Consider the following 14,708-nt stretch of genomic DNA (forward strand, 5'->3'; position numbering starts at 1 on the left):
CTTTGTTATAAAAAGACACTGCAGTGTGACAGCGGACGCTTTTTCAGCACATGATGCCAGAAGTTGAGAGGTCTGAGTACCCTGATGGGTTTTTCGAATGCCACGCTCTCCGGGGGAATCCTCGGTTTGATCCCCCTCTGCTCTTCTTCGGCAGGTGGACTCTTAGGGCCCGCGGGGGCTCAGGGGACTCTCCCACGCAGTACACAGCAGACAGCAGACACCAGCCTCTCTTTTTTAGGTTGTTACCATGGAAACCCCAGGAGGAAGCTGGTTGTTTGTGCTGTTATCCTTATCTTACATTTCACCTGACCTCCACTCCCACAGCTGACGTTCATTCATTTCTTTTAGTTTACATGGAGATGCAGGAGGAAACAGAGTTTGTTTATGTTTTTAGCCGTTTTTTGTATCCACAAGGTCGCCTTTCAGCTGCTTGTCATCAGACCCTGATGAGAGCAGAGGGGAGCAAAGAGCGGATTAAGGAGGAGGAGAAGTCTGCTTCAATCAACTTCCAGTTCACCCCCAAAACAGATTCTTCATGGTCAATTTGCGAGTACTGTACGTGCGAAGGAAGCCATTCGGCCTCCGAATAATCCGAAAGAGACCAATTGACACAGAAGTGAGGCTAATTAATCTAGTGTTATTAAAGCTCTCAGTGTGTGCGTCGCTCCCAGCATCGTTTCTGTCTTACGTTTGACCTGATAATGAGTGTGACTCCGGATGTCATGGTGCCTTGAAAAGACTGAGCGTGTCCGTCGTGCTGTTCTAGGTTCAGATCTTTTTGTGACTTCTTGTATCCGTCATATTTCTGTCGAGCTCTCCTGCCAGCTCTCTCAGAAGAAACTAAAAAGGTCAAACACGGCGTCAAGGATGATTTTTTTTTGTACTTTTTTCTCTCCTTTCAGTTGGATGCTGACCGAGACGAGGAGGAGGTCTTCTGTGACATCAGCATGACTTTAGACAACAAGCTGTTTCCCTCCAAAGAGCCGGCCGCCGGTGAGATGAACACTTTATAAAACTTTATAAAACAGAGAGACAACGCAAGAGACAGACATGTTTAAAAACTGCTAAACTAGATCTTTATCAATTATATATTTAACAATTAGATTATGACATATTATAATAGCTTAAAATAAGACTTCGTTGATCTTTGACTGATGTATAAAGCTATTAAACGTAGCCCAACATTAAACATGATGTGTTGTACATTAAAGTGATGGACACATTAAGGAATCAATTATCATAATCCAAGAATATAATCAACATTATTCTGTATCCTGTATAATCAGTATTTTTTTGTACATTAAGTACATTTGATGCTAATACTTTTGTTTATTATAAATTTTGACTTAACAGAGTATTTCTACACTGTGGTATTAAAAGATCTGAGTACTTCTACCACCACTGGCTAAATGATATTATATGTTGTAGGCAGTCATAACAAATAAAAAAATCATTATATTACGTGTGCTATAATTTAATAAAGGGCATTCTTTACAGTAGCTGTGGGCCGCATGATGATGAAATATGATGTACAGTGTAGAAAGGCTTCTCCAAAATAGCCCACATACACAAGAAGAGAGAACAAGTGAAAAAAAACCATCACCCACCAGCTCCCTGGTTACCACAGGAGTTGGCATGGCAACCGGGGAAGCAGGGTTCGCCACGCTTTGTGAGAAATACAGAATCAACAAGGTTAGAGTCAATCTTTGATCAGTCAGGTGGTGTGATGGAGACTATATGTGTTATGTAAAAACCTGATCTTTTACTGGCGCGTCAGACAGAGACACATTCCCGACCCTCGCTGAAGGCCTGACTGACTGTCGGTTTAAAAGACACGATCAGCCGGCGCTCTGCACAGATCATAAATGAAAAATGTTACCGTTGGCACAGAGTTGAGCTGGTTCTGCACAGAAATCCCACTTCGGCTGCTCACTGCCTCACTCACCTGCTGCAGCTCATTTGGTTAATGTCTTTACTTTGTAGTTGTGTTGTCTTATAGTTATTCGCTGTATGTTGTACATATAGCTTGACGATACTGGATTTTTGTGGCCAATACAGATCAAAACCTGTTCATGATAAATTCATAACATGGGCAGATACGTTTGATACAGTTCCCTTAAATTTGGTTATTAAAGGAACAGTTCTATATTTGGGGAAATACACTTATTCGCTTCCTGGTGGAGAGATGAGAAGATCGATAACATTCTCATATCTAGCAGCCAGTTAGCTTAGCTTAGCATTAAGACTGGAAATGGGGGGAAACAGTTAGCCTGACTCTGTCCAAAGGCCATAAAATCAGCCCACTAAAGCTCGCTAATTAACACAAAGCAACACTATGTACCAGACTATTTCTTGGCCGTGAGCAGTTACTTCCTGGACTCCACTTGATAGCGCAACATTTTACAGTTATAAACTTGTCCGAAATATTGTCAACAACATTAGAAATCATACGACCTCCCGTTGAGAGGTCATACGGCACCTAACACTAGTCCAGGAGGAGTTCTGACATGAGACCACCTGCTCAATAAAATGATCAGTTGGGTGGTGTTACAGTAAGTGAGCAGCCTAAGAGAGGTAGGGACCGTTTGGATGTGGCATCATTATTACAAATCGTCCATAAAAACAGTTTGTCAGCTTCTCTCTGGAATCTGAACATCAGGTGATGAAGGCCGGGCACCTCATCAGCTTTTAGAGCTCACCTCAGCACAGAAACTGCCCGTCTTAAGGTCATGAATGTCTCCCTCCATTATAGTCCTCCTACATCTCAGTGCAGCGTTTGACACAGTGGATCACACCGTCCTCTTGTCCCGCTCAGAGCAGCGGGTGGGCATCAGTGGCCTTTGAACGGTTTAAGTCTAACCTTACAGGCAGGACTTTCTGTGCCGTACTGCTGAGTGTAGGTCTTCCACCTCTAGGCTTGCTTTTATTTCATCGCGTCTAGATTATTGCCTTTTCTACATCTCCAGCAAAAAAAAGTCTCTCTACAATTAATCCAAAATGCAGCCGCCAAAGATTTTAACCAGAAAATCATGCAGAGCATATCACACCTTTCCTTTCATCTTTGCACATGTTGCCTGTCAGAGTTCATTTTAAAATTTAAGTTTAAGTTATATTTCTGACCTTGCCGTCACGGGGCCCCAAGGTCCTCAAACGCTGCTCTCTTGGAGGTTCCTAAATCCAGATTTAAGAACAGAGATGACAGAGCGTTTCCCATCAGAGCCCCGAGGCTTTGGAACAACCTTCCAGAGGAGATTAGGATGTCTGAGACCACCTCTTCATTTAAGCGTCTTCTTTTATACTCTCGCTTTCTTGTGATCCCTCTGTCTTACCTTCACTTCCATTTGTTTTTATTGTTATGTTTTATCACTGTGTTTGATGTTTTAATGCTTATTTTTTTTATTGTTTTACTGATGCTGCAATTATCTTCATTCTTTTATGGTTAACACTTTCATGACTCCTGTTGTTTGTTGTGTTTACCCTGTAAAGCACCTTGTAAACCCCCAGTGATCCTTGTGCTGCTAGTCAGCTACCTGACACGCTTCCTCGCACTTGAGAGCAGTCGGCCTCATGACAGGACACCGAAAATACCAAACGGACGCAGGTGTACCACTTGAGATGCAAATGTTCAAGCTGTCATTAAGCAATAGATAAATGATCACTCATCCTCTTAATGTTTGCTGATTTCTAAAAAAACGATCATGTAGGAAAATCTCATTATATTGATCTTAAGATAATATATACAAATCTTTTCCTCATTTAGGGCATAATTGACTGAGAGAAAGCTTCCCATCGAGAATCCAGTTACACACAGCAGTCATGTAGCTGCACTTTGAGATGCGTTTAAAAGCCACGTGACATCTGTACATTTGTCAAAATGATATTCGCCATATATTTTCTTTAATGGAGCCTCGCAGTAGGTGTTCCACCCAGGAATCAAAAGAAAAACATCCTGAGTGGCGTGCCATTCGCAAAGACCACTAAAAGGTGTATTTCTGCTCCATGAAATTCTTCGATACACATCGGAAAAACCTGGAAATCTGAATCGCATGTGTCAACCTTACATCCTCTCGGGTGAGGTCTGTAAATTGAATCAGCTGATCTAGGAAAGTATAAGGAAAAGCTGCGGAGACCAAGTGAAATTTAAGTATCATAGATTGGCAGGAGTTAAGAGAGTGGAAGTAAGAGAAATTGCCTCCGAGTCCATCTGCTGCTTCTAGTGCCACATTTTTTCCCAGGAGAGGAGAGGATGATTATCGCGGCAGCACATGTAGACGTGAAGTGAAGTGCTGCTGACGGCTGCAGCCTCAGCCACCTGACATCACCGGCCTCAGCAGCAAAACAAAAATGTCCACACTGTCATACCTCTACCCCTCGCTCTCCAGGATGCACTCTGACATGCTGCTGACTCTTTGGACTGCAGAGAGGGAACAGGACAGTTTCTCTGTAAATCTGGTTCATTCTGACGCCTTTTAACATAATGCATGTAAGAAACTCACAGCTGCCATCTCTCTCTGGAATCTGCCTGAACGTTTGAAGCCGCATCCTCGCTGAATCTAACCCAGTTCTCTGTTCTGGCGTGCAGGAAAAAAAAAAAAATCTGCCAAGGGGAAGTGTTATTCACGACCCATTTCCACCGAGGAAGAGGATGAAGATGCTACGTGTTAGATGTTATCACAGCATCACCCTCGGCAGATTTCTGACAACAGGAAGTTCAGGTTCAGTTCAGGTTCAAGTGTTTATGGGGCCAAAATCAACCTCGATTTGTGGATGTTTTATTTTCCTCTTTGCTCAGATTGAACATCAAAGTGCAGATGTGCAGCTGCATGTTCACATCTGGAAGTTTGTCGTGGTATTGCGTGCTGTAGTGGTACACACGGGGACTAAATGAGCTCTAACGTAAAGAGATCGTGCAGATCAGGTGATGTGGCTGCGACAGCTAACAGTACACAATAACGATCCAAGAGACGGTTTTGATTTTCTCGTGTTTGATCTCAAATGAGACCCAGTTATGTTTCTGTTTAAATCTTCCAGATATAAGGTGTGACTTTTGAATTCAACAATCAGTGGATCAGTAAACGACCCGATCAGGCATCCAACAGAAAATTAATCAATTTAACAGTAAATGAATCATTTATCAAAAATCCTCAATATTCTCTGTTTCCAGCCTTTGAAATGTGAGGATCTGCTGCTTTTTCCTCCACCGTCTTCTTACCCACATGATACCTAGCATTGATTATGGGTGTGACTCTCAGTTATTCCTTCCAGTGAACTGGCGTTAGCGATACGCTTACAGGTGTCTTCCTTTTTTTTTTATTTGGGGGAAATAAATCATTTGGAAACAAACCTTAAACGGGACAATGTGATCATACCTCTGTCTTAGCGAGGGGGCGGCGGACCACCTGAAGGCCTCGGATAACGTCACATATTTAGATGGATATCATTTAAACTGAATATGTTTGGACCGATATGTTTCAGTCAAACAAGCAGTTTGAAGGAGTCACCTGGGACTATCTGTTTACATTTAGAATAGATGATTAATTGAAAAAAGTAATAGATTAATCAGTATTGAAAAGTTAAAATAATCAGGGCGCACGTGTTATTAAAAGGCCGACCATGAAGCGCAACATCTGCAGTTCGTATTTGAATGTAAAAGACACGTGTTGCATGGAGACTGATGAAATGTGGCATTCATGACGGCAGCAACTGATCTGTCTCGAGGACAAATGAAGATCAATGTTGCATGAATTTTAAAATACAGAACGCACATTTATATATTTATTTATTCTAAATAACAGGTCCAAAGGTCACTCGAGCAAGTGTCTCAAAATCTTTATTTACATAGTTAAAATTAAAAATAACAGAATGTCTGAGTTTCACAGTTTGTTCTGTTTTTCTGGCTTCAGGTCCCAGTGAGCTGGATCTCAGTCTACTGGGTGAAACCAGCAGCCTGGCAGATGTCGCTTGCAAGTACGACGAGGTAAGATTACGATTCATTTTTTTAACTGTGTGAGTTTTGGTACAGATAACAAAGAAGAACAAGGCAAACGTATTTAATGTTGTATTAAAATACTGTAAGCATCTGATCAAAGAATATGCAAACAAGACCCGGTATTTAAATCATTAAATTTAGTTTTGATTCTCAACTGTTTTTATTTCTAAGTATTAAGGTTTGACAACAAGTGCTATTAAAGTCAGACAAACTGGGATGACTTTCCCATCATGCTGTAGAATTTAATAGAATTTAACTTTTAACAAAGAAATTAGATTATTCAGATTACTCTAACTTGTTTGAACACGCAGCCACAGTCCCAAGCCAAAGCAGAGGAATACAGCTGGTAGTTTCTAACTATAACATCATTACATGAGGAAGGTTCGATCCCACCAGCAGCAACTTAATCCAACAGTCCTCAGCAGCATTTAGAGAGACACTGAAGCCATAAACTCACTCAGTGTAATGCATTTAAGATTGAGCGTGAGCTAAATGTCAAACATCTAAATGCTGTCCTTTCACCTCAATCATCTTCGTAGCAACCTTGTTCCAGTTTTGTCATCTGCGGTAACTTAATAACAATCTTATCGTCCTTTCACGTTGATGTTTTTATCCTATTACAGAGTCTAATTTCTGAATCCCTACCGCTAACGAGCAGAAACCTTCTTTTTCCCCCCGTTTCCCCTCATCCTCTGCTCTCATTCTCTGCCTTCTTCTTATTTGCAAAAAAAAAAACCAATGACAATCTGCAAATGATCTTTTCAAAAATGGCAACCGGTGAACTCATTTCAAAGGCCGGGTGATTCAGCGAAGCACATGTCCAGAGATGGAGATTGTTGTTGTGTAATGTTTGGCCAGAGTGCAGACGAGCATCATTCCTCCACACAATCCTGCCGCTGCGGAGAAGCATAATAACCCTGACCCTCTGTCTCATTTTCCATCCTCCCAGCGTCTCGAAACAAATTGCTCAGCTCACTCAGCCTCTTTCTCTCTCTCAGCTTTTCTCTGTTTTATCTTCCACTTCATTTTTCTAACACGAGGTGGTTTTCTTTTCTTGGGAGAGCTGCTGCCTGGTGGCATGTTCTCTCTTTCAGCAGCACATCTCTTCACTTCTATACAATGCATTGACTTCACACTCGGGAGCTGCTCGTGATAACTTTACTTTTGGCTTTCTCCTTCTCCTACGTAATAATAGATGTACTTTATACAGAGTTTTTCCTCATGAGCTTCTGCGGAGTTTATCTAAAAGGTCGATGTGGGCCAGTTGGTAGAGCTTTGAATCCACTCCGACTAAAATATAAGATAGATGCCCCCTGTTGTCTTTCAGTGGAGAGGTTTAATGTCCAAAGCTGGTCTTAATGAGTTTAAGGGGCTATTTCATGTTTTGGGAGTCAAATCTCATTGAATCACTCCCCTTCTAAATGGATGGACCAATTCCAGAGTTGGACATTCACATAAATGTGGGGCGTTAGCTGAAACTGAATACTGATCTGGTACCAGTACTTTTTCTTTTTCAATCTAAAATCAATATTACTCTGTGTGTGGAACTGATCAGGACAAATAGATATATGTCACAGTACGAAAAGCAGCTGTTTCGCACGTATAATCAAAGTAACTAGTAACTGTAGCAGCTAAATGTAGTCAAGTAAAAAATGAAGTGTGGTAAAAGTATAAAGTAGCACCAGACAGCCAGTTCCAGCTTTAAGGAATATTCAAGCTTTCACATCTGGACAAAACCTCAGAGCAGCTGCTGTTTGTCAGATAATGTTCATTATTAAGTTTAGAAGTAGCACGATGTGATATTAAACTTACAAAAAGCTACAGTCTGTATTGATATGTGTTGTTTATCGTCACAGTGTTTCATCTTCACCAGCCATGTTCATAAACAGAATTACTCTCACAGCCGGCGTTACCTGCCAGCCAACATCCTGCTGGGTGTCTCCTGGGCTGCTTGGCCGGCTGCAATTTCCTAATAAAACACTGAGTCACGTCAGATAAAAGTGAACCTTAAGCGAGGCTGATCGACAATTATTGACCAATGTCCCCCACAAATCTTTATTCAGACACGTATTCTATCTATCAATACGATGGTAATCCCTGTAGAGGAGACCACAGAGCGGCTGGAGGACGAAGAGAGTGCAAACAACAACCCGGCTCATTGAAGACGGTGGCGACGTCCCTGAGCGGCTCCTTCCTGTGGCGAGCAGCGACACTCTTCTTTTAGTGAAGTGGAACGAAGACGCCGTGCAGCCTTGTCATCCCGTATTTGTGGCCTCGGATGTGAGACGGAGATGGATTTCGTGAGCATGCCGATCCACAGAAGGTGGCAGAGTAGCGGGACAGACGGGCAGAGCGGCTATTTTTGGGTCTCTGGTGTCAAATCTCATGGACATTTTCCTCCAATTATTTCCTGCTTTCCACCTCCTCTAATTCATTCAACCTCGAACGTGGATGTGCCTTCCTTGCATTTGTTGTTTGATGGTGTATTTGTCATATTCCCATCAACATCTGTCTAATGTAAACAATCTAAATGTTTTTCTTTCAGTGTAACAAGAACCTTTACCAGCATAAATAGATAAACATCAGGTTATGGTGTCAGTCTTTCAGAATCAAAGAAGAAGAGCGTCTCTAGTTTTCATTAAGGATACAGGAGAGAAATCCATCACATAGGAGCAATTTCTTCAATTACATTACAGACATATTACACTGAAAAATCTCCAAGTAAAGTATCCAACAATGATCCATGTTTTCAACTAAATACATTACTTCCCTGTCAAGCTAGTGCCTTCATGTAGCTCCCAGGCTATTTGCTAATTTATTGGAAAAAAAGGAACAATCTATTTGTTCACAGTGAAAAATAAATTCTGTTGTCAAACAATAGAAGAAGTAGAACAACAAGAACAACAACTTTGATGAAATTCAACAGCCCCAGGCTAGTTCTCTGGACACTGTTGAAAGGCATTGTGGGAAATGTAGTGGATCACTGCAGATACAAAAGACTGAGGATTTGTCAAATGTAAAAACTATTTGTGTAAAAGCTGTTTTTTGCTTCAGTAAGTGAAAGAGCAACATAGACGATTAGTTCATTAGGACGTCATGCAGCTGCTTTCTTCACAATGATGATGATGATGATGAGCATTCTTCAGCCCACCAGAGCGTCTCCAGACTCATTGTGACAGACACAACAGGTCCTGAGGTCTGAAAATAATGAGTTGAGGGGGGACAGCCGCGGCTGATTTGGTTAGCTCACACAGGTGACTCACAGGGAGAGTCTGATGTGAAGGAATTATTAGCAGAAATGAAGATTGAGAGACACTTTGTGCTGCTGCTAACAAACGTGTCGTCATCCTGCTTTATTAGATGTTAGTGGGATTTTTAGCCACACAAGAGGCTGTGGACATGATGACGTCGGCCTCAACAATTTGCTGTGTGACCTAGTGCACACATTGACAGTCGTCGGAGAATTAATCTTAAGAAAAAACCTCCAAAAAGAACGACTGATATTTATGTCAAGCAGAAGATGAATCAAGATGACTTTGGTCTCCATCTGCCTGCAACACTTGCGAAACACATTCATTAATTCCCTGAAGGTTCATACATCTAATCTCAGAGGAAAGTATTCACGATTTAACACATTATTATGCCTCAAATTCCAAAGGGCAGACAGCCATGACATTTTCTGAAATAATTAATTCTCCCCTGTGGAGGAACCATTTAACCCCCCGACTTGCCCGCTAGCACCGCGTTTAGGACATTATTTTCATGTGTACACAAGAAACTGCCCCAGAGTCTCACCAGTGGTTTACAAATGTTTGAGAAAATAGAAATCTGCATCATGACACAATAGAGATTTGTCAGCCAGTAGAGATTTAACTATTCTGTTTCTACCGAGGGGGCTTTAATATTTGTATCAGACTATTGTGGACAATGTTTTAATGAGCAGCACCGAATGGCAATACTGGATTACATGATTGTTGCATCAGTGTGATGAAGTACATTGATTTAGTTCTCTGGATAAGTCAAAAAGTCAAAAACATCTGGTTATCCAGCGTTTGTCGTCCAATTTTTGTTGAGATATTTCGGTCTGGACCAAGAGAAAAGATTGTCTCGCCAGCATCCATTCAACGGTTTGGTTTCGCGTTGTGTAACGAGCATCACGGCATCACAGAGCTGCTCACATGGATACAGGCTTTAGGTGTTTTTGGAGGTTTCGCGTAGGAGTGCAACTTTATGACTGTACATGCGTCGCTGTGTGTATCACATACCATCCATATCATCCGTACAGTAACAAGAAATTTAATTAAGAATTAAGAAAAACAGTATTTTTCTTTGTGTGTGTGTGTGTTTATATACATATCTCGTCTCCATCACGTGTAAGCAATGCGTGCTGTGCATGTGTTTCTCTCTCTGAGTCATCAGACCAGTTGGTGTACCCACATGCCAAGCTGGCTCGTCGTTGGCACCCAGCACTCCCCCACACTGACGGCATTTATTCAGCACTAACGGAGCTCTGCTTCGCTTGATTCTGTGCCTCTACTGTTCTCCTGCTGTATGTCACTGCAGCTCCACATCACGCCGTCTAAAACACAACCGCTGGTTAACTCAGCGTGAGGTCAAGAGCTGATGATAGATGTCATCTGTCCGCAGATGATGCCAAGCTGCTTTCGGACGGTCAGCTGTCTCCACACTGCAGAAAAATAAGTGTCAGTTTCGTTGGATGGGAACAGTATGAGAACCAGGAGAGCGATATGCATTTCACACAGCATCACTTCACTGCGAGGCCGTTAACATGTTTGCCACTACTGTATCTCGTGTCCAGATCTTCTTAGTAAGATGGATTTATTACATTTATTACAACTCTAAGATTCAGTAAAACCAAAGTAAAACCAAAATGAGTTCTGTAGAAGTGTTTTCTGATCTGACGCCTCTATCAGCAGGACGACGTCATTAGTCTTCTGAAACAAATCACTGAAAAATAAATCTGTTCCATGATGTGACAACTTTAGGATCAAGGTTTGGTGGGAGTTTAGGGAAAGATCACAGTTTGTGTAAGTACTTTGTTAAAGTTAGGGGAGCTTTAACATCAACAACCAGTGGTCTTCCGTGTTAGAATCATATGTTTTGTCGCTCTACAACTTCGTCACCTGACTTCCTCCTTTGCTCATGACATAAATGACGTTTTGGGACACTGGCTGTCGTTCTTCTTGACAGCCTCTGATTACATCCTACCGATTGATATGTAACTGATATTTTGGGAGTGTTGTGCTGTAAATACTGTTAATAACTTCATGTGTACATGTTGACGTAACTGAGGCTCAACCTCTGACTCACATCTAGGTTGAATCCATCTACCTGTGGACCCTGTTGGTCACAGGCTGGAGTCCAGACGCCTTTTTCTTGATATCATTTTTGCTTTTTTGCACCTGATACAATATTAGGATGTGTATACTTCCATAAATTGCAAAAACAATTCAGTTAAATTACCTGGGCACAGTATGAGAACGAGAACAGCGAGAACGCACTAAGCTGGCAGCCAGTCATCTCACACTGCATTTATGTGCACATTAGATGTCTCAAATGTGAAGTCGGATGCTCAGTTTTCACACATTCAATTGCTTTTTGGTGGGAAGTGAAAGGAAACATGGGAGGTGATGAGGCACATAATGTTTTGTTTGGACTCTTTTTTTATAGCTGCATGCCTGAGAGACCTGGCTAGTAGAGACAATAAATGCCTGTTTTTTATGTTCCTAGTTAGGTTTTTGTAAATGTGTTGCACAATTGGAATAGTTTCTACTGCCAACAAACATCCTAATGTTGGAAGTTGTGTTGGATAATGCAGCGAGGTCTCAGTTTGTGCTAAAGAAACACAATGACGACATCAGTCTACGTTTTTAAAATAACTTATCTAACTAATCCTGGTGAGGAACTCAAACACAGAAACTGATCTATACTCGTCACGTTCACTCCGTACTCCCAACACTTGATCAGTTTCTGTGTGTCTTTAAAAAAAAACCGTCTAATTATGAACCATCTCTGCCTCATCATCATTTGAATAGGAATGAGGCGGCACTTAACTTCAGTCCATTAGGCGCCTGGAGGGAAAATATTTGATGAATTGTTCCCTCAAATTGTCCCAAATCAAATTACAAATCATTCACTCATATTATTAAACCATCCATTCAATATAATTATTCTCTTCCCTTTATTCAAATCAAATTGTTTAATGCATTCTTTCAAATGAATACTTACAGTGAAATACTTGGACATACTGCATTTTGGGAGTCCGCTGTTAAATATGGTGTCACGTTTGACATCCAGTAAACTTTTTTTAATTAATATTCATGGAGACAACAGATTACATTGCCTTAATATCTTTGTTGTTACTGCCAATGTTCAAAATGTCTCCTCAAGCTTCTGGAGAACTTAATGGCTATAAGAACATAAATTGGGACAAGTGAGAAATTGAGCAATTTTAGCAATTAGCTTGGAGTCAGATGTGAATTGTGTAACGTGAACACAGTCGCTCGTAGTTATGAAAAACAGGATTATCACTCAACTCTGCAGACGTCTTTCAGCTTATTGTTTTGGTTTTGCCGCCAACTTTACTGCTTTGTTTCAGTCTCTCATCAGCGTCATTGCAGACAGCTGTTTTCTGTGAAAAAGCTCTTATAAACCCACTGAACAGGAAGGAAGACACAGTTAGCAACTAGCTCCCTCAGGAGCAGGTGGAGACCAAAGCAGAGCTAAAAAGGAAGTGAATGTTTGGCTCCTAGTGAATGCTAATGATCTGGATCTGTTGAATGTGTAAATGAACAACTGTTTGCTGATTATATCCACTTTCTGAGGTGATAATATGTCAATGTTGTGTTGTTTTGCTGCCCCCAAGTGGCCAAAAAATCAATGTATCTTTAAGTTAAAGTAACAATCACTGATTCATAAAGCTAAGGAGAATTGCAGAGTCTGTAATTTAAATTTTACCTCCCTTTATTAAAAAACAAAGCTTATACTAAGTGAGGACAACATGAATGTTTTGGCTTAGCAAGACTAAAAGGATTCCTGCTCATATCTCTGTCATGGCTCTGAATATTATCCTCCTCTGCACACACACACACACACACACACTTCACAAAGATCAGCAGTGATCCCAATGTAATCATTAACTTTTTAATATCAGCTGTGCAGTATGTCTGTCTGTTTCTGGGGTCATCAGACAGTCAGATCATAAGAATTCATGATTTTTTAATGCCAACACTCGAGTCAATAGCAGGTCATTCGTGCCAGAATGAAGCAGATGCCCAAAACTGAGGAGGATAACCATGGAAACCTGCAGCAATGAGGGAGAGATGGGAGATATTATTTCTGAAAACGGTCTCAAATATCTGAGGTAGTTGACGTGCGGTTGAATCAAATGAATCAGATTTCCTCTCGAAACAGACGAAGTGGAAAATGTCTTTTAGCCAATTTTTCTTCCCCGGCTTGACTCTGACATGTGTTTGTAACTCAGTAATGATGATTCAGTGAATGAGGCTGCTGAGAGTTTCAGTCCTCCTCCAGGCTCAGACCATGTGTTTGCTTCAGGGAGACTGAGGGTTTACTCAGCAGTCTGTCTTATTCTCTCTTTCTCAAATACTCTTTCATCTTTTCTTTTCTGTCTTGGTCACTAAGACGTTCCAGTGTGGACTGTCTTTCTTTTTTCTTTGTGTCTCTTGTTCGGTTTAGTCTCGTCTCTTTTTCACAACGTTATATGGCCAGAAATACATGGACACCACGTGCTTCTGGTCTTAATGCAACAGGATACAATTATATTTTAAACAATAGTGTGAGGCAACAGTTTGGGGAAGAGTCTTTATTGTTGCAATGTGACAATGCACTCATGCACAAAGCCAGGGGCCGGTTGGCTTAGTCTAGTCTTGGTTTTGTTCTTAGATTAGCCTAATGCAAGCTAGCTAGACAGTTTAACACAAATAAAAAGGGAAAACATGGCCCATAATTTGTGCTTTGTGAACAATGTACAGCAAGTATACAGGAGTGAGGAGATTTTCAGTCGACTGCACTGTGAGATGTTCAACTGAAACTGGTACTTCATAAAGTTTGTCATCAACGGTTAATCAAGTAATGTACTAAAACTGTATTTTTCTGTTGATCAACTGACCGATTACTTGACTAATTGTTTCAGCCGTATCGTGTCCACATACTTTTGGCCATGTGTGTCTGTCTCTTCCTTTATGTCAAGTGTGAAAAGCACACAGATGACACAACATACTAAAGAAGAAGAAAAAACATGAGAACATTTATAAATCAAATATTGAAAACAGTCGTCATCTGAACCTCTCTGTCTTTTCAGGTTGAAGAGGAGGAAGAGGTTGGGTATGCTGAAGGAACCACAGAAAGTGAGTTGATGAAATAATTGATTTTGATTGATCGTCTGCACAAACACGCTCGCCGCCTTTCTTCTGTAAGCTGCAGGTGACGACATCATGTCACATCTTATCACTGGAGCTTTTATTAGCAGCTACATATTTATCCCCCTCTGCCTTCTTTCATAAACTAGCAGCCGACTCCATTCAGCATTTCATCTCACACACACACACACACACACACACACACACACACACACACAAACATTGTTCCATCTTAGTAAATGTCACAAGTGTCATGTAACTGTTATTCAGCAGATGCCTGAATGAACTTCTCCCTGCAGTGTGTGTTTGTGTGTGTG

At 41.1% G+C, this 14,708-nt stretch overlaps 1 protein-coding gene across 2 annotated transcripts in view; it reads left to right on the forward strand.

Moving 5' to 3' along the window:
• ak5 (adenylate kinase 5) overlaps positions 1-14,708 on the forward strand; it is a 71,162-nt gene that overhangs the window by 32,643 nt on the left and 23,811 nt on the right. Inside the window, exons 7-10 of one of the 2 annotated variants that reach the window (XM_070919305.1) lie at positions 903-993; positions 5,904-5,977; positions 8,107-8,125; positions 14,341-14,379. In XM_070919305.1, coding sequence (XP_070775406.1) covers positions 903-993; positions 5,904-5,977; positions 8,107-8,125; positions 14,341-14,379 — 223 coding nt within the window. Of the gene's footprint in view, positions 1-902; positions 994-5,903; positions 5,978-8,106; positions 8,126-14,333; positions 14,380-14,708 lie in introns of both variants that reach the window. The other variant, XM_070919304.1, reaches the window with a different exon arrangement.

Source organism: Enoplosus armatus, chromosome 14, assembly GCF_043641665.1.
Source record: "Enoplosus armatus isolate fEnoArm2 chromosome 14, fEnoArm2.hap1, whole genome shotgun sequence".
Lineage (NCBI taxonomy): Eukaryota > Metazoa > Chordata > Actinopteri > Centrarchiformes > Enoplosidae > Enoplosus > Enoplosus armatus.